This window comes from Xenopus laevis, chromosome 5L, assembly GCF_017654675.1.
Source record: "Xenopus laevis strain J_2021 chromosome 5L, Xenopus_laevis_v10.1, whole genome shotgun sequence".
NCBI classification, from domain to species: domain Eukaryota; kingdom Metazoa; phylum Chordata; class Amphibia; order Anura; family Pipidae; genus Xenopus; species Xenopus laevis.
Genome location: NC_054379.1, coordinates 39,481,593 through 39,501,817, shown reverse-complemented (window position 1 = coordinate 39,501,817; position 20,225 = coordinate 39,481,593). Strand labels below are relative to the sequence as shown.

At 38.1% G+C, this 20,225-nt stretch overlaps 1 protein-coding gene across 2 annotated transcripts in view; it reads right to left on the bottom strand.

The window, feature by feature from the left end:
• Positions 1-20,225, bottom strand: part of LOC108716634 (cilia- and flagella-associated protein 61) — a 156,078-nt gene that overhangs the window by 72,102 nt on the left and 63,751 nt on the right. For both annotated transcript variants that reach the window (XM_018262905.2, XM_018262907.2), the window contains exons 18-19: positions 17,782-17,909; positions 4,255-4,353 (exon numbers count right to left, since the gene is read on the bottom strand). In XM_018262905.2, coding sequence (XP_018118394.1) covers positions 4,255-4,353; positions 17,782-17,909 — 227 coding nt within the window. The remainder of the gene's footprint in view (positions 1-4,254; positions 4,354-17,781; positions 17,910-20,225) is intronic.

Genomic DNA, 20,225 nt, shown 5'->3' with positions numbered 1-20,225 from the left:
TTCCTAAATTACACTGTTTTCACTGCAAATAATTCAAGTATACAATATTAAATTTCATTCCTGAACCAACAAGTGTATATTTTTAGTTGTAATATTGGTGTGTATGCAGCCATCTCAGGTCATTTTGCCTAGTCATGTGCTTTCAGAAAGAGCCAGAACTGCACTATGGAACTGCTTTCTGACAGGCTGTTGTTTCTCCTACTCAATTTAACTGAAGGATTTGCAGTGGGATCTGGAGTTTTACTATTAAGTGCTGTTACTGTTGAGATCTACCAGGCAGCTGTTATCTTGTGTTAGGGAGCTGCTATCTGGTTACCTTCCCATTGTTCTGTTGTTAGGCTGCTGGGGGGGGAAGGAAGGGGGTGATATCACTCCAACTTGCAGTACAGCAGTTAAGTGTGACTGAAGTTTATCAGAGCACATGTCACATGACTGGGGGTTCCTGGGAAACTGACAACATGTCTAGCCCCATGTCAGATTTCAAAATTAAATAGAAAAAAGTTTGTTCTTTTGAAAAATAGATTTCAGTGCAGAATTCTGCTGGGGCAGCACAATTAACTGATTTGTTTTGGAAAAAAAACATGACAGTATCCATTTAAATCAACTTTTAGTATGCTATAGAATGTCCTATTCAAAGCAACTTTGCAATTGATCTTCATTATATTTTTACTGTTTTTTTTATATATGGGGGCTAGACAGTTTCCCAGGTTCCCACAGTCATGTGACTTGTGCTTTGATAAACTTCAGTCACTCTTTACTGCTGCACTGCAAGTTGGTGTGATGTCAGCCCCCCCAGCAGCCTATTAACAGAGAAATAGAAACAGCCTCCTGACACAAGATAACAGCTCCCTGGTAGATATGAGAATGGCACTCAATACATACATGGAGTTGGAGAAAACAATAGATTAACTGAAAGCAATTCCATCACGAAGTGTTGGCTCTTTCTGAAAGAACAGGATCAGGCAAAATAACTTGAGATGGTTATCTACACACCAATATTATAACTATAACAAATATATACTTGTTGGTTCAAGAATACAATTTTATTTGTAATATAAAGAATGTAATTTAGAAATAAAAACTACATCATAAACATCATGACAGAATCCCTTGAAGAAGAAATATGCCAACTCACTAATAATATAATATAAAAACAAATAACACAAAAGGGGTCATTTATGACCACAACATGTAGTTGCATTCAGTCAATTGTGTGAAAAATACCAATGATTAAAGGTACATGCATTAAAAGGCACTCCTTGCACTTCTGTATAGTTGCAGTTGGTGCCACCCTGTAAAAAAAATATGGCGAAATTGTAAATTGCACACTGCACAAAATCGTTCATAAATGAACCCTAAAATGTCCTGGCATTTAACTATTATTTTTCATTGTAAACACTTTTACTTAACATTTATTTTTAAAGCCGTGAATGGTATATGCAGGGTCGGACTGGGCACTAGGAAAAACCCAGTGGGCCCCGGCTCTTTTGGGCCCCGCTGGCCCAGACCCGCTCCCTGTACTGCCGCTTACCTCCATGACCCCTGTTGCGTCACGTAGGAAAAGGTGCGCACCCGTGGGGGTGGGGGCGTGGTTTGGGGCTCGGATGGGGGAGCAGAGGGGATTTTTCTGGCTGGGGGATCTGAGGGGGGGAAGGTCCGATGCTGGGTATACCTTACTTAAATAACATTGAACCTACAGTATGCTGGGTATACCTTACTAAAATAACATTGAACCTACAGTATTTTTTTAACAAGTAACAGTTTCACCAAATGCAACAAATGCAATTATAGTTGCTGCTCCCCAATAATAAAACATTTCCTTCCTTTTATTTAACCTGTGTAGATGTCCTAGTGCACCTTAATTTAATTAAATGAATTAGCAGAGATGAAATCTCCTGCCCTGAGCCTATTATTTTTCATAATATTTTGCCACCAGCGAGAGCGGCGTCTCTGCTTTCAATAATTTGAAAAATAAGTCAGAATCATCGGACTTTAACATAAACGTCTGTTCTTTCTGAAAGGCTTATATTCATGATGCTTCTTTCTTTTACCCAGTAATTTTAGCCATGTGCAGATCCCCTAACATAAGCCTATAGCTTTTCATTTACAAAATAACTGGATGTCATTGTGCTGCCAGCTCCAAATCATATCCACGGCACTATTCATGTCTAAATGAAAATTTTATATTTACATTAAACATAGAAGATTGGACAATTTGCCTTACAATCACACTGACTCTATTTTCCCATTTACTGTAAGAATTGGAGTTGTTTATTCCTTTTTCATACATTTAGGGGCCTATTAATCATGCTGTGTAAAAAAAAATGGTCACGATATACACACAATATAAGTTGTGTATTGATTTTTCGCTATTGCGTACCTGTCTAAAAAAATGATATGGGGAAAAATGGCGTTTATCCATAGCAGTTTTTCTACGTTTTTTTTTACTTTTTTTTCAGGCAGAACTTACTTGCTGCTTGAATTTTTCATACTGACGTTAATGAATTACATGAGGTCTGCAGTGGTGTAAAATCACAGCATCAAATCCAGCATATGCGGGGGGGGCGTAAAATTAAACATACACCTTGGTAAATTTTCCATTTATTTTACAAAGCTTTTAACACTGTATTTCTTGCATTAATTGATTTACATAGTAAGATAAATAGGCCTCTGTATAGTTTGGAGCTTTGTTAACATAGGTATGCATTTTCAGCAGTCTAGCAACTCATAGCAACCAATCACATCATTGCATTAGTTTTCTAACTTGCAGCAGTCTGTTTGTCTAACGTGTAGTCTGTTGCAAACTGCAGTATGTGCGGATCGGTTGCTATTGGTAACAGCACTAGTGGAATCTAGCACCTATACAGTATATTAGAGGAGGTTACATTTTTATTTTTAAATCAATACTGTCATGGAAAAACATATTTTTTTCAAAACGCATCAGTTAATAGTGCTGCTCCAGCAGAATTCTGCCCTGAAATCCATTTTTCAAAAGAGCAAACAGATTTTGTTATGTTCAATTTTGAAATCTGACATTGGGCTAGACATATTGTCAGTTTCCTAGCTGCCTCCAGTCATGTAACTTGTGCTCTGATAAACTTCAATCACTCTTTACTGCTGTACTGCAAGCTGGAGTGATATCACCCCCTCCCTCCCTCCCCAGCAGCCTAACTACAGAACAATGGGAAGGTAACGAGATAGCAGCTCCCTAATACAAGATAACAGCTCCCTGAAAGATCTAAGAACAGCACTTAATAGTAAAAGCCAAGTCCCACTGAGACTGATTGCGTTACATTAAGTAGGAGGAATAACAGCCTGCCAGAAAGTAATTCCATCCTAAAGTGCAGGCACAAGTCACATGACTAGGGCAGCTGGGAAACTGACAAAATGCCTAGCCCCATGTCAAATTTCAAAATTGAATATAAAAAAATCAGTTTGCTCTTAATTCTGAAGGAGCAGCACTATTAACTGATGTGTTTTGGAAAAAACATGTTTTTCCATGACAGTATCCCTTTAATTTATTTTTTGTTTATCAGTTTTCTCCAGAGACCCTCTGAATGCCAAACCAAATTGTTGCTAGAGTAAGTGGTACCTTAGTTGCTGTAGTTCCGAATCTGAGAGCTTCAGAATACAATGAACTAATTAATTTTCAGGTTTAACTACATCTATACCTTTGGGACAGCTTGGTCCTTCAATAATCCTCATGCTAGCAATGAGAAAGGAAACAGAAAGGAAATGATATAGCTTGTATAAGTGGTGAACAGAATGTACCAATGCATCAAAGGGCAAGTCAACCCCAAAATAAAAATTTGCCTAATAAAAGAAAACATAATTATAAACAGCTTTCCAATATACCATTAAATCATTCCAGTGCTTTAAGTTATTTGTAAAAACAATTGCTACTAAAAAGAGGCATTTGCTGAACTCCTGTTTGTTACTTTTTAAACAATGTTGCAAAAGTATTGGTTCCCCAGCAAAGACAGGTCTGTTAATCAGCTGCCTTTTCTTACATTGTATCAACAGTCTGAGTCATCAGGGCAGAGAATAGAAAGGGACAGACACACACTGCTTTCAATAGTAATACATTTACAAATACCTTAAAAATCATAGGAAAATTGTAATGAATGTTTATTGCAAAATTGTTTAGAATTATGTTTTCTTTTATTAGGCATACAATCATTTTTTTGGGTTGACATTCCCTTTTAAGCCATAACAAAAAAAAAAAAAACAACAATATGTTTCTCTCATACTCACCTGGTAGAAAGGAATCCAAGTTCCTGAGAAGTAATTGGTGTATTTTCAGGAAGCCCATCGGGTGAAATCAAAGTAATGTTATTGAACTTCAAGTGGGGACTAGAGTTGAAGAAAAAGAAGGTACAGGATATATGTATTCATAAGCTCATTCAGTTTACAATATGCTATTTATTAAAGCATTATGCCATTTGTAATATGCATTAATTGAGTATATATACACATATATATGGAGTCAGACAGCTACAAAGCAGTTCTATCTTGTCAGCCAACAATATCTCACTTTACTGAATCTAAACACATTTATTCATTTTGACTTTTTTCTTATGCCTAAAGGCCATCATTATAGGTTATTTATCTTCTCCTTTTTTGAAGGTGTTACTGTCTTAGTTTACAGTATAAGACCTGCCTAAATTGCCACTCTTGCTTGGGCTAATTTTCTTCCGACTATAGGCCTTTGTAGTGTTAGCATCCACTAGCAAGAAGCAAGAAGGGAGGAGGGTCCTACAACCCCAAGTAGTATGGTTTGGCTTTACTGGTAGGGACAACTCCCTAAATATTCCAATATCATATATAGAGATTTTGTATACAGGCATAGGCTTTTTCCTACACTACTGCACATAATTCTGAACATTTGAAGTTACAATTGCCCATTAATCTGGCTGTTATTTTGTCTTCTTTTTTTCTTGATCAATCTAAAGGACTAAAGTCTCAATTCCCATTCCACCATCTGGAAGCACATTGATGCAGAAGGGTGTTTGGCGTGTTTTTCTGCCAGATCCTCTGTGTACTGAACTTACTCACTGCTGGGCATAGGGACCCTTTATCACTACTGGCACACTGCTCCTCCTGATAGATCACTTTTACAAAAGGATTCCTGATTAACTGATATACCCAAGCTTTGCAAAATCCTGTTTAACCTTGTTCCTGACTGATTGCTTAGTTCAGATGAATATAGGCCCGTATATCCTCCTTGTAGCCTGCCCTGATACTTGGTAGACTCTGAGCTGCAATGCTTCCCAATAGTGATGAGTAAAATGCATTGAAGTCAATTGTAGTTTTTACAAATTTTTACGCATGCGTCAATTTTTCTCGCTCAATGCCCATTTTTTCTTAAGGCAACTTTTTTCTCCAAATGCATTAAAGTCAATGGTCATTTTTTCTTATGGCGACTTTTTTGTCCTAATGCATTAAAGTCAATGGGTGTTTTTTGTTATGGTGGCATTTTTTGTTTGAAATTTGGAATTTCGCCGGGAATCCATGGCTGGTGAATAAATTCACTAATCACTACTTCCCACCTGTATTTGTCCTAGAACAAGAATTCAGACAAAAACACTGTCTGGCCTGGTAGCCTGGTCTAGGATTATGTACAATGTACAGGATCGGAAGGGACCACAGGGACACCAGAGAAACACTGGTGTGCCCCAATGCACCTGCTCTTCTGCCAGTGGTACATTGCAGGGGGGAAGGGGTTTCCAATGGGGAGAGGGCTCAAGTGGCTCAATTGGGCCCAGATACCCCAGTCGGACACTGTAGGTGACAGCTGATGCTGTATTTATCTGGTGTCCTATGTGGGGTTGGCTCTTCATAGGTGTCACTGCAAAAAGCATGGGATCCCACCAGAATCTATAACATTCTCTAGCTTTGCAGTTGGTGAAAAGACAATAAGCAACAGAAATGATAAAATAAGTGTATTCCAGAAAGACAAAACTACTCATACAGTGCTAAGCTTCGACCATATACCACAGAGCAGAAGTAAATATATTTACTTTATTATCATATACAGATGCAAATTTACTGACTTCCTCAAAAAACATGTAACATGTAATGCTTGTAACAGATGTATTAACTATTAAATGAGTTGGTGTATGATTTGAATCCTATATCATAAATGAATATGACGTTTTGCGGTTCCTTAGGCTAAAGCCAGAGGTTCTGTATCATTAATACATTTGGAAAGTGCACCTGGATTTTAGCAGAATGCAATTCCAGCAGGGATTTTATGTTGCTGTGGATACAAAAGAGAGAGAACATCTCAAAGACTCTTCTGCAGAAGGAAGGTATTAGGGTATCCAGGGAAATAAATAAAACCGGTATTGAGTTTCATTGCACAATGCTACCGAAGAGAAAGTATATAGTACGGCTGCTGAACAACAGTGCCCTTGAAATAAAGAACGCTGTACCATCAAGTTACACTGGATGAAATAAAAAACATCATTTTATTTTTACTGAACGTATTCAGTAGGTTTGGCCATTTGAAGAATTTACAGAATACAATTTGCTTGTCTCTTTTCCATTTTATAATTTATGTGTCTACATATTGGTTTCCTGATTCTGAAGTGAATCATGGGCGGGTTATGTATCGTTAAATTCCTTTCAGAATACCTTTAGAAAGAGAGATGCTCTCTGCTTCTATTGCAAGAGTGAAGAATTAATAGTCTTTATTGTGTTTGCTAAATGAGAAAAGAAATGCAAATCAGACTGCAGAAAGTTTCCAGGTAATATGTCCTCTAAATATATTGTGTTTTGAGGCCATCAACAGCAGTTTCTTTCAGATAAGTGACATAAATAATCATTCAACTAACTGTAGTAATTGGATCCTAATAATGCTCTTAATATTACAAATACTTCTGCCTATGACTATATCAACTAATGTAGGTTAATTTGAATGTAATTATACATACAGGCAGGGCTGCCACCAGTCCAGTAGTACGCATCCCCAGTGCTCCCTTGGATTTCAGTTGGGCGGCATGCCGCCCCTAAAATCGTGCTGCCCTAGGCCTGGGCCTTTGTGGCCTCAACACAAATCTGGGCCTGGCTGCCATTAGAAATCACTTGGTCAGGACCCCCCATAAGTAAACACAAATGTTGACGCCAGGGGCCCCCATAAAAGTTTTTTTAAAAAAACATTGGCACCAGGGCCCCTCCTTACAAGTTAAAATGAAATATTCGGGCCCCAGAGACTATTTTTTAAAAAAAACATTGGTGGAAGGGGCCTAAATATATTGGTGGCAAGGGGTTTAATAAAATAAAAACACAATTGGTGTTCAGTAGCACTAAACTTGTGGCTTCAGTACTTCGATTTCAGCTCATTTTGCAGCTTCAGGACTTCATCTTCGGCTCCTTTCGTGGCTTCAAGACTGTTGCGGCACAGCTTCAACACTGTCAATGGGGCCCGGCTATCTCAGAAAATTGCAGCACAGCTTGGCCCCCCTTTAGACCCGGCCTGGTACAGTAGTACCCCATGTGCCCCCCTGATGGCGGCCCTGCATACAGGTATGGGACCTGTTATCCAGAATGCTCGGGACCTGCAGTTTTCTGGATAAGGAGTCTTTCCGTAATTTGGATCTCCATACCTTATATCTTCTAAAAATCATGTAAACATTAAATTAATCCAATAGGATTTTTTTCCGTCCAATAAAGATTAATTATATTTTAGTTGGGCTTAATGGAACAGTAACATCAAAAACTCAGTGTTTATATGAACTGTAGTTGTGGTTCTGAAGCAAAAGATCAGTTTTACCAGTGCAGGGCAACATTACATGATATTTTCATTACTTTAAAACACTTGAATTTTTTGGTGTTACTGTTCCTGTACAAATGTACAGGGTACTGTTTTACAATGTAATTGTAATAACTGTAATGACTGTTTTGTCATTACAGAGAAAAAGGAAATCATTAATAATGATCTGGATTGGGGTCTATGGGACATGGCGGGCTTCTGGATAATGGATCATATCATTTTTTTTTATTTTAATATAATATGTATAATTTTCCAGTTAATGGATCCTATACAGGTATGGGACCTGTTATCCACAATGCTCTGGACCTGGGGTTTTCGGGATAACATAACTTTCCTTAATCTGGATCTTTATACCTTAGGGATACCGTCATGGGAAAACATGTTTTTTTCAAAATGTATCAGTTAATATTGCTGCTCCAGCAGACAGATTTCTGCACTGAATCCGTTTTTCAAAAGAGCCAACAGATTTTTTTATATTTAATTTTGAAATCTGCCATGGGGCTAGACATATTATCAGTTTCCCAGCTGCTCCCAGTCATGTGACTTGTGCTATGATAAACTTAGGTCACACTTTACTGCTGTACTGCAAGTTGGAGTGATATCACTCCCTCCCCCCCAGCAACTTAATAATTGAACAATGGGAAGGTAACCAGATAGCAGCTCCCTAACACAAGATAAGAGCTCCCTGGTAGATCTAAGAACAGCATTCAATAGTAAAATACAGGTGAGATTTTATATGGTAGAGTGAATTATTTGCAGTGTAATATAGAAATAAAAACACCATAAAAATCATAACAAAATCCCTTTAAGTCTACTAGAAAATGATGTAAACATTAAATATACCCAATAGGTTTTGTTTTTCTTCCAATAAGCATGAATTATATCTTAGTTTGGATCAGGTACAAGGTACTGTTTTATTATTACAGAGAAAAAGGAAATCATTAATAATAATCTGGATTGGGGTCTATGGGACATGGCCTTTCCATAATTCAGAGCTTTCTGGATAACAGGCTTCTGGATAATGGATCCCATACCTGTACCTGTATATGGTTAATATAATTTAAAAAAAAAAATATTTTGATATAATTTTTTTGTGAGAACCCAGCCAATTTTTTTGTGTTTGAGGGCAAATATCTATTTTATGGTGCCTACTCTTGCTGTAGGCCTGGAGTCATGTGCTATTTCTACACACCAACTCGCTGACAAATGAGTTATTATTGTTTCACCAGCGAACCAATGCATCAACATGTCACTAAAGAGAAAAGCTCCTATCTAATCCATCTCCATTACAGTGTGATCTCTGATCACCAATATCAATAGAGTAAAATAATTTTAGAGTGCAGGAGTCCAATATCGCTGACTATATTCAGGACAACTGTGTCATTTCATTTGCTTTGAAAAACAAATAAATAAGGGTACAAGCAAACACATATTAATCAGGAGGCATGGGGGGGAAAGATAGCGTTGCACAATAGAGAGACCTAAACCATACTTTGAAAAGGCTTTGTAATCAGCAAGTCAGCACTAACTATTTAATCAGTCACCTAATTAGTGACAGGGAACAGGGAAAGCTTCAGATGTTCTAAGACCAATGTGCAGATAAAGAGTCTAATTAAACAGCGAGCAGCAAGCTAGAAACTGGCAAGCAGGAGCGATATTCAGGATATTGTGTATTGAGCTGCCAGATAACAGACTGCATAGCTCCTCATTGCATATATGACCTTTAATTGATCTCTGCAACCTATATTTGACTGTTTGCATAAATGATCCATTATCCAGAAAGCTCTGAATTACAGGAAGGCGGTCTCCTATAGACATTTTATCAAAATAATAATTTTTTTTCCTCTGTAATAATAAAACCGTAGCTTGTACTTGATCCAAACTAACATATAATTAATCCTTATTGGAAGCAAAACCAGACTGTTTATTTATTGTTTATAACTGTATCATTTTCTAGTAGACTTATAGTATGAAGATCCAAATTACCAAAAGACCTCTTATCTGGAAAACCTCGAGCATTCTGGATAACAGGTCCCATACCTGTATCTTGTAGGTCTAAAATTATACTAGGGGGTTATTTATCAAAGGTAAATTTTCGAATTTATTTGAATTTTTTTTACCCTAATAAATTCGAATGTACTCACAATTCGATTGGGAGATTATTTATGAAAAAATGTGATCGTCTAAAATTCGAATGGAAACGACTCGAAAAATCAATTTGTATTTGATTTTAAATATGAATGAAATTCGAATCAAATTTTCCTCAGAATAAAACTCAAATGTCAGGAAGCCTATTAACATCTTTAAAGGAAAACTATACCCCCAAAATGAATACTTAAAGGGGAAGGAAACCTTGTCGGCGCTAACCCCCCACCCCCCCACCCGTGTATTGCCCCCCTCCCTCCTCCCCCCTGGCCTACCCCTCCCGCTGGGCAAATGCCCCTAACTTGTTACTTACCCTTCTGCGCAGGTCCAGTCCAGGGAGTTCACAGCCGACATCTTCTTCCACGCGATCTTCTTCCTCCTTTGACCGGCGCATGCGCAGTAGGATCATTTTGCCGGTACGATCTACTGCGCATGCGCGTGACTTTTGGTGCATGCGCAGTAGATCCGTACCGGCGAAATGCTCCTACTGCGCATGCGCCAAAACGCCGGTCAAAGGAGGAAGAAGATCGCGTGGAATAAGATGTCGGCTGTGAACTCCCTGGACTGGACCTGCGCAGAAGGGTAAGTAACAAGTTAGGGGCATTTGCCCATCGGGAGGGGTAGGCCAGGGGGGAGGAGGGAGGGGGGGCAATACACGGGAGGGGGGTGGGGGGTTAGCGCCGACTAGGTTTCCTTCCCCTTTAAGCAACAGATAGTTTAGATCAAATTGAATGACATATTAAAGAATCTTACCAAACTGGAATATATATTTACATAAATCTTGCCCTTTTACATCTCTTGCCTTGAACCACCATTTCGTGACTCTATCTGTGCTGTCTCAGAGATCACCTGACCAGAAATACTACAACACTAACTGTAACAGGAAGAAGTGAGGAAGCAAAAGGCAGAACTCTGTCTGTTAATTGGCTCATGTGACCTTACATGTGGTTTGTATGTGTGCACAGTGAATCTTACGATCTCAGGGGGCGGCCCTTATTTTTTAAAATGGCAATTTTCTATTTATGATTACCCAATGGCACATACTACTAAAAAAGTATATTATTATGATAATGGTTCATTTACATGAAGCAGGGTTTTACACATGAGCTGTTTTATCAGTATCTTTTAATAGAGACCTACATTGTTTGGGGGGTATAGTTTTCCTTTAAATGGGTCAATGGACCTCTGCCATTGACTTGTAAACAAACTCGACAGGTTTTAGGTGGAGAATATTGGAAGTAGAACTGGTTCCATGATCGAGCTGTGATAATTCTCACATTCTAATTTACATTCGAATTGGGGGGTTAAAATTGGAATGTGTGAATATTCAAATTTGACTTTACTGATCGACCCTTAATAAAGGGTAGGTTGAAAAAACTAGCATTGAAAATAGCAAGTGGGAACAACTACCATCTTGCTTGTCTCAGCTAAGGCATTCCCCTATACATAGTAATAGAACAGTCACGGCTATTTATGTCTGCTAGATGGTGCTATTATACCAAAACTCGGGCAAACAATATCAACTTTTTTTGTTATGGATATTAGAAATGAATGAGCAGTTCCATGACCAGGCAAGTGGCATGCTAAGGTGTAGCATTTCTAGCCTGATCTTTAGTTCCCCTTTAACTAGAATAAATAACTGACTCAACTCTATCAAGGCCAACTACTGCAAAATACAAGAAACCTGATAGCAGCTCCCAACAACTTAAAAATCATCCTTGTCCCCTAAGGGTAAGGTCACATGTCAGATTCAGGGAGATTTAGTCGCTCGGTGACTAATTGCCTCTTCTTTTGGGCGACTAATCTCCCCAACTGCTTCCCCGTCTTCCACCTGCTACAATGAAAAACTCCTGCGGCATGGCACTCGCGGCATTTCATTTTCCGAAGAAAACAATTTCGTCACATTTCTTCGTTTCATTTTAAAGAGCTCCACACATTTAGGGTTGTGACACACGGGCAGATTCGGGGAGATTTAGTCGCCTGGCGACTAATTGCCTCTTCGTCTGGGCGACAATTTCCCAAAACTGCCTTTGTGTGTCTTCCCGTCCGCTATAATGAAAAGTCGCCTGCGCTAAAGCACATGCGGCACTTCATTTTCCGAAGTGGCCCACAGTTGTGGAAACGAAGCGCCGTGTGTGCTTTAGCGCAGGCGACTTTTAATTATAGCGGACGGGAAGACACACGAAGGCAGTTCGGGGAGATTGTTGCCCAGAAGAAATCTCCCCAAATCTGCCCATGTGTCTCAACCCTTACAGTGCACATAATTCCCCCTTCATAAGAATTAGAAATCCGTTTTTCTTAATCCATACAGAGAAATGTCCCATTTATTCGATTTATGTGTCTATGCCTCATGTAATTTCTCTTATCTCCATAGTGTTTGCATTACGTGACTCTATCTCTATGAAATTTACTTCCAGTGCAGGATGGATTAAGAAAGATATTTTGAAATCGTGGATTACAAAGGATATTTGGCCTTATCGAGAAGCAATTACATTACTTCCACCTGTATACAAAGGGACGGATTAAAACCCACTGCTCGGCTGAGGCCACAGGCAACGTGCTGCAGAGTCACAGGATTTTTACAGTTCTTGAAAACATCACTCCAATTAGCAGCAGAGGTTGTTACAGAATTGTGAGATATCAGATCCTGGCTTTAGAAATACTACGCAGATCCCTGGGCGAGTATATTTTTGTCTGTTGCTACATAAACACATGGTAACTTTGCACTAGAATCTGTACACCAGACTGTAAGACACAGAACACTATTGTGTCTTCTGCCCAGAGTCTGTCCCTGTGTATTCAGCAGCTAATTATGGCTTGCCTTAAAGGGATACTGCCGTCTTACAATTTATCATTATGTCATCATCCTATTTACTTTTTAAACAAGTTTAGGCTAGTTGTCTACTTTGCCACTGTGTAGAGTATAATGGGGGTGGGAAGAAGGCCAGCTGGCAGACGAGTCCCCGAGACAACATGATGCCCCGTTATGACTCAATGTAATGGTCTGCTTTAATTAAAGGGAAAATGCACCCTAGAACTAACTTTTTAGTATGATACAGACAGTGATATGTTACATTTAGTTACAACATCGCCTGAAAATTAAGGTTCACCTCTAGAAAATGCCTTTAACAGGCTGGCTCTAATTGCATTCAACTTGACAACATTTTGTAAATAGACAATTCCGCTAAGTGACCTTTGCTAACTCAAATATATACATTTATGATTCATTCTTGGTTTTTTTGGATTTTGTAAATCATTTGTTTTGCAGTTCTCAAGTGAGACACTTAAAGGAAAGCTATAACCCCCCGAACAATGTAGGTCTCTATAAAAATGTATTACAAGAAACAGCTCATATGTAAAACCCTGCTTAATGTGATTAAACCATTTTCATATTAATATACTTTTTTAGTAGTATGTGCCATTGGGTAATCATAAATAGAAAATTGCCATTTAAAAAAATAAGGGCAGCCCCCTGGAATTGGAGGACTCACAGTGCACACAAACAAACCAAATAAACCAAACTTGTTAGCTCACATGAGCCAATTAAGAGACGGAGTTTTGTCTTTTGCTTCTTACACTTCTTCCTTTTACAGTTGGGGGCAGATTTATCAAGGGTCGAATTCCGAAGTAATGGAGTTTTTTGAGCTCCCATAACTTCGAAATTCGAATAAAAAAAGACCAACCAAAAAAAAAATCAAAGTTTTTTTTAAGGTGAATAGACCGTTATCATTCAAATTCGAATCATACGAATCGATCTAACATCGTATTCAATCGAATTTGATTTAAAAAAAAAAAACTTTGATTTTTTGAATTTTCACTTCGACCCTTGATAAATCTGCCCCTTTGAAAACAGTTAGAAAAATTTGTGATGGTATAAGAGGAAATGTTAAATGAAAACTGGGATGGACCTGTTCATTTTCCATAATGGCATAGTATATTATTAATCTACATCTAGCCAATGGCCAACACTGACCCAAGGCTGCCAATGCACACTGGTCTGTAGCCATAGAAATATGTTCATCATTTCTAGTAACTTTCTCATGCTTTTTAAACACCACCACCAAGTCTCCTATCTCGCTCCAGCCATAATAGCTCCCCTGGTGTTCCACAAATAGCTATTTTGCTGAATAAAGCAGAATTAGCTATACATACTATACACCAACCAGCCTGTCTCAGTGAGCACTGTGCAATCCAGCAAATTGTGTTTCTTTTTACGCTTCATCCTTAAAGGGATTCTGTCATGATTTTTATGAAGTAGTTTTTATTCCTAAATTACACTGTTTAAACTGCAAATAATTCACCATACACTGAGAGATCCGCTCGTTTTGCGATGTCGCCAAACGAGCGGATCTCTCCCCGATATGCCCACCAACGATCGGATCCTAACGCATGGGAAACGGGGGTCGGATTGCGGGACCGCATCAACGAACAGATGCAGCCGCGATCCGACGGGATTTTCCGTCCCATCCGATCGAGATCTGGCCGACTTTCGGCCAGATCTCGATCTGTGAAGCCCGTCGGGGGGCCCCATACACGGGCCAACAAGCTGCCGACACGGTCTGTCGGCAGCTTTTATCGGCCCGTGTATGGCCACCTTAAGGCTGCTAGGGGGAAAGGGAGGGGGTTGATATCACTCATCATCACATATCACATATCATTGCAGCACAGCAGTAAAGAGTGACTGAAGTTTATCAGAGCACAAGTCACATGACTGGGGGCAGCTGGGAAACTGACAATATGTCATGACAGTATCCCTTTAATTACCAGCATTAAAAATCATACCTGCTTATCTCCTTATTAATATATGTATGTATCCAAAAGTGCCTCTGTATCCAAGGAGACGGCTTAAAAATAATAATAAAATGACTTCCTCCATAAAGGATTAAAACCTTGTTAAGTGCTCCAGAATGTTAATGTAAGAAATACTGTAGCACTTATTGCAGGGCATTGTACAATCTAAGGCTTTTTACAGAGAGTTTTACTCTTGCAGTAGGAGAGAAATACACAAGAACTGTACAGTAAATATTACATCTGTGTAACTTGGAAAGTAGGAAAAAGGGGCTGTTGGGAACCTCATGTCTTCTAAATGATGCAAAAGCTAGGGGGCATAACAGGAGATGCCTACATCACACCCAGGGTTTTGCAGCGCATAGCATGGCTATTGTTTTGGCCACGGACATTTTCATGACCACACCCCCTTATTACCATGTTCGTTTTACAAAATGTGGCAGTTTATGAAAGTTTGAACACATTCCTTTGTTTTTTATGTGTTATTACAGTTTTGCTAATGAAGGTGCATTGCCCCTTAAACTGCAAGTCACAGTTTCCTCAAGAGACCTGCTTATCTTAAATTGTTACAATTGCTTTTTTTTGCTTGTCTTAAATTGTTACAAAAGCATCTAAGTGCACCTGCCATGTATTCTGGGCTCTCTGCCAAAAGTCAATTAGGTTTTAGAAACTTTTTTTTCGGTGTAGTGCCTTGACAATATGGGAAGTTTTAGATCGATACAGAATTTCTATAAAACTATTCTGTTTGTGAGCTTGATAGATTTGGGCTTTTCCAACTCTGTCGTTGATACATTTCTCTATATTATGAAAATATTTTTCTCTTTTTTTTTGTCCCTAAAAAGAAGACAAAATGTAAAAATAAAATAGATGGCATTTAACGCAAATGAAATGTGAATTTTGGCTGGTTTAAGTCTCAATACACCTCGCTACAAATGGTTAAATACTAGCCTTTTTTCCTCCAGACCCAGCCTGTTAAAAATCTCTCAAAAATAGCATACGCTGTATGCTTGTGTGCCTCTAACAGATAAATAAGCCCTTAGGATTTTTGGAAGCGGTTGTAATTGCAGAGTATTACTGCAGCTGTCACTAAGTAATATAGGGAAACTATTTATGCAATACTGCTGTTGCTGCCGGAGGGGATCCAAACAAAGAATAACATAAAAAATAGAACAATTATCTTGTACAAATGTAATTGTTTTATATTCCATTCATTGTAAACTAAACAGAATGTTCTCATTGGAATGAATATGACACATGCATTTTATTGAGCCATATTTCAACCGGGAATGACAGGGTTGTTACAGATGAGACTGAGCTCAGGCTGAACGCCAGATTCCAGCACCATGGAGAGCTCTACAATAATCTGCACATGAATATTTGTATCAGAGAGAAATGTGGAAGGACAGAGTTAATATAACATCTTTGTTTTCTTACACATTTCCCTCCCAACTGAGTACTAGAAGTAAAACATCACTTTATAATTACCTCTTAATATTTCCATACACAGTAGAACCCCCATTTTACATCCCATGATTTTATATTTTACCTCATTTTACATTGTTCTTTTATGGCCCCACCTATATATTATGCATAATACATTTACCTGATTTTACATTTTCTGGAAAAAAGTAAAACTACTGTAGTAGCATCAGAAATTGGCTGATATATACAGCCCCTGATAATCTACTGCAGAGGAACTGAAATAAAATATTTTCTTTTTGAAATCCAGTTCAGGAAGTCACTTTTTTTCAGAAATCAGTTGCCCAAACACAGATGGGCAAAGACTGATACATCTGCCCCATAGAGTGTTTAAGAAAGTAAAGTATTGATTCACTTATTAGAATGATAATATCACATTTTTTTCAGGTAACCACAGAAAATCCAGTGAGACTACACACAGTATATTGGTTGTGGGATGTCAATTCATGAGAGAGATTAAATGATGCGCTAATAGAAGCTTCAAATTATAATTAATTAAAATTATTTAATATAATTAATTAATTATAATTAAGGGGTGGTTCACCTTTAAGTTAACTTTTAGTATGTTATAGAATGGCTACTTCTAAGCAAGTTTTCAACTGATCCTAATTTTTTCTTTTTTATTGTTTTTAAATTATTTGCCTTCTTCTTTTGACTCTCTCTCCAGTTCTCAAATGAGGGTCACTGACCTCATCTAAAAAACAAATACTCTGTAAGGCTACAAATGTATTGTTATTGGCACTTTTTATTACCCATCTTTCTAAACAGACCCTCTACTACTCAAATTCCAGTGTCTTGTTCAAATCAGTGCATGATTACTAGGGTAATTTGGACCCTAGCAACCAGATTGCTGAAATTGCAAACTGGAGAGCTGCTGAATAAAAAGCTAAATAACTCAAAACCCCCCAAAAAATTAAAACCAATTGCAAATTGTCTCAGAATATCACTTTCTACATCATACTAAAAATTAATATAAATATGAACAACCCCTTTTAAAACATTTTAACACTTTGGGGATTATTTATTAAAACTTTTTTTGGTCGAGCTTTTTGTGGCAAAAACTTGAATTTTTCGTGGAAAAAAAACACTTGAATTTTTCAAGATTTATTATAACCTAAAGCTGCAAAAAGCCCAAATCCAAAAATATGCCATCTCAAACCTGTCGAAGTCATGTATAAGTCAATGGGTGATGTCCCTATCCCAATTTGAAGATATTGTGGTTTGCGCTGGGTTTAGCCTGATAATTCTGAGTTTTCAGGAAAAAAACCCCCAAAAAAGTGATTTAGGGAAAAACGTCAGGAAAAATCGTATGATTTGGGGTTTTGCTCGATTTTTCTCAATCCAATTCATTTGAGTTACTTCAGTGAAAAATAATGCAAAATTGTGGATGGGAGTTTGGTCGAGTTTTTTTTTTTTTTTTAAATATGAGAGAAAAATCAGATTTTAGTAAATAACCCCCTAAGTCTATATACTGTAAGAGCAATGATAGTTTGAAATAAATGCAATCTAGCAGTGTTTGTAGGAAACATATTTAACAGAACATAGTTCAGTATGACTTTCCCATAAAATAACTTTCCCTGAAAATGATAACTTACCAGAAAACAAGAGTTTCCAAAAATGAGATTCCAACCTCTGATGCTCCAACTATGACAATGCGGGCATTGATGGTCACTTTTGGCTCTAAGGTAACCTTCCGATTGAAGTGGTTTAATGCATAGCTTGGCTGTGTAAAAAAAACAAATATACATTCTAGTTATTTACAGAAATCACCATATCTAAGGGATACAGATATGGGATATGTTATTTGGAAACCTGGAATTCAGAAAGCTCCCAATTCTATAATAGATCCCATACCTATACATGTTTTTAAAGTAAAACTGAAAATATATTCCACTGAACAAATAAACAATGGCACCTGAAGTCATTTTGCACTAAGATAACTGAGCAGGCTGTCTTTTGTTGGGCTGTTCATGTTTATGACTTTAATAAAATGTTTAATAACCTTTTGTATCTCTTAGATCATATAAGCTGAAAGCATTTGCCATCATCATGATGTCATGAGGATAATAATAACAGAAGAAAAGAACTGCAGAACCAGTAAAACACAAGCGGTTTTGTTAAGACTATGTGGAAATTGGCTGTTCAGCTGCACAATTGCTTTCTGACTGGAACAAACGTATTCACCCATCTCCAATAATAACCTATGAGGATAATCACTGAACTACTCCAGTGATATATAATCATTATTAAACAACAAGCTCCTGAAATCATGAACCAGTTTAAAAGCACAAGAATGGTGTGGGGATGTTTTGATGCACATCTCATTTTATTTGCTGAATAAGTTTGAAAGGAAGAATTCAACATAACCTGATCATAACAGTCACAATACAGCCATCAACCAATTTGTTTCTAATACAAACTTGAGGTTATTTACATAGTAAGGGCAAGCAGGGGCGCTTCGCCAATGAGGCGACTTGAGACTGTCGCCTCAGGCGGCAGCACCCCACTAGGTACCAGGGGCGGCAAAAATGCCGCTCCTGGTACTTTAAGAGCCGAATTTCCGGTTTTCAAACAGGAAATTCGGCTCTTCTAGCGCAGAGAGCGCAGTTAGGCACTAATCGGTATCAAATTACTTTGCATTTTACCCACAATGCAGTTTCTTTCCAGAATCTTCAATACCATATGGCCACAAATTAGTGGGCCCTTTCAATAAATCATACACAAATTGCAATGCATGTTTACTGATAGAGATGCACCATACCCAGGGGTGCTTTGCCAATGAGGCAAGTTGAGGCTGTCGCCTCAGGCGGCAGCGCCCCACTAGGTACCAGGGGCAGCAAAAATGCTGCTCCTGGTACATTAAGAGCGAATTTCCAGGGGAGGGGGGGCAGCAGCAACTGCTGCTGCCTCAGGCGGCGGAGGGGCCAGGATCTCCCCTGACCATACCCTATGATTCGGGATTCGTTCGAATCGCTCTCTCCAGCCAACCAAATCTGAACTCTTGTGTCTGTCAGAAATTGCCAACGCATGGACGGAATTGCCAAATTGACGCACACGTGTAGTGTGCTCACCAATTTTTTCAGGGTCATTCTGGCTAAGCCTTAGGACTCGCTCAAATCTGGTTTAAAATGGCCAGGATTTGGCCGGATCATGAACTGAATCCTGGATTAAATGCATCACTAGTTTCAGAGTGAGGATGATTCAGTTTCTGTGCTAATCAAAGCAGTGTCAATTGCAACATTAGAATTCATGGACAAAATCTGTTAGAGGAACCCTGGAATTACCATTAGGGTCAGGGTGGAAATAATTCAAGGGTGCATCGGAGCAGGCTGAATAGGTGCAATTGTGCTTGCTGCAAATTGCTGGGAACATGTAGTACAAAGTACCTGTTAATATGTGCTCAATTTTGCATCCAATCTAACACTTTCTGCTTGTGCTTGCACTCATTAATGAGCCATTGTATGTATCTTGGCTTACAGGTTTATGCCATTAATAAAGGAACACAGCATGAAAATGCTGTACAAGTTAAGGTTAGTATGAGAAACCATCATGGAAAATAAGAAGCAGTTATATTGGTGACTATTACTGATTGTATGTATTGCTTTAATACAGGATAATCAACATTCAACCTTCATGAATCTGTTCCAGCCCATTCCTTTCTAGAAGGACCAACACAACGCACAGCAATCCTTCCTATATTGATAGCACAGTCCCTTTAAATAAATATACATGTAATTCTATTCATTTCTCGTTTGCCATGGAGATTTGATGTAAATAAAGGTGAAGCATTAAGTTATTTCACAGCTAGGGACTAATAACTTTAATAATCTTAATTTTTAAATTCTATTTTTGTTTGTCTTTTGGAATTATACTATCACTTTTTTGTTTGTGCTGTAAGTTTTATTCTTCATTTAAGATAATTAAAACATATACATCTGTAAGCTCCAATGGGGAAGGGACTGATGCTTATGATGAAAAATATCTGCAAAAAAGTTGCATAAATATGTTGGTTTGTAAAATTAGGATTATAATAATAATA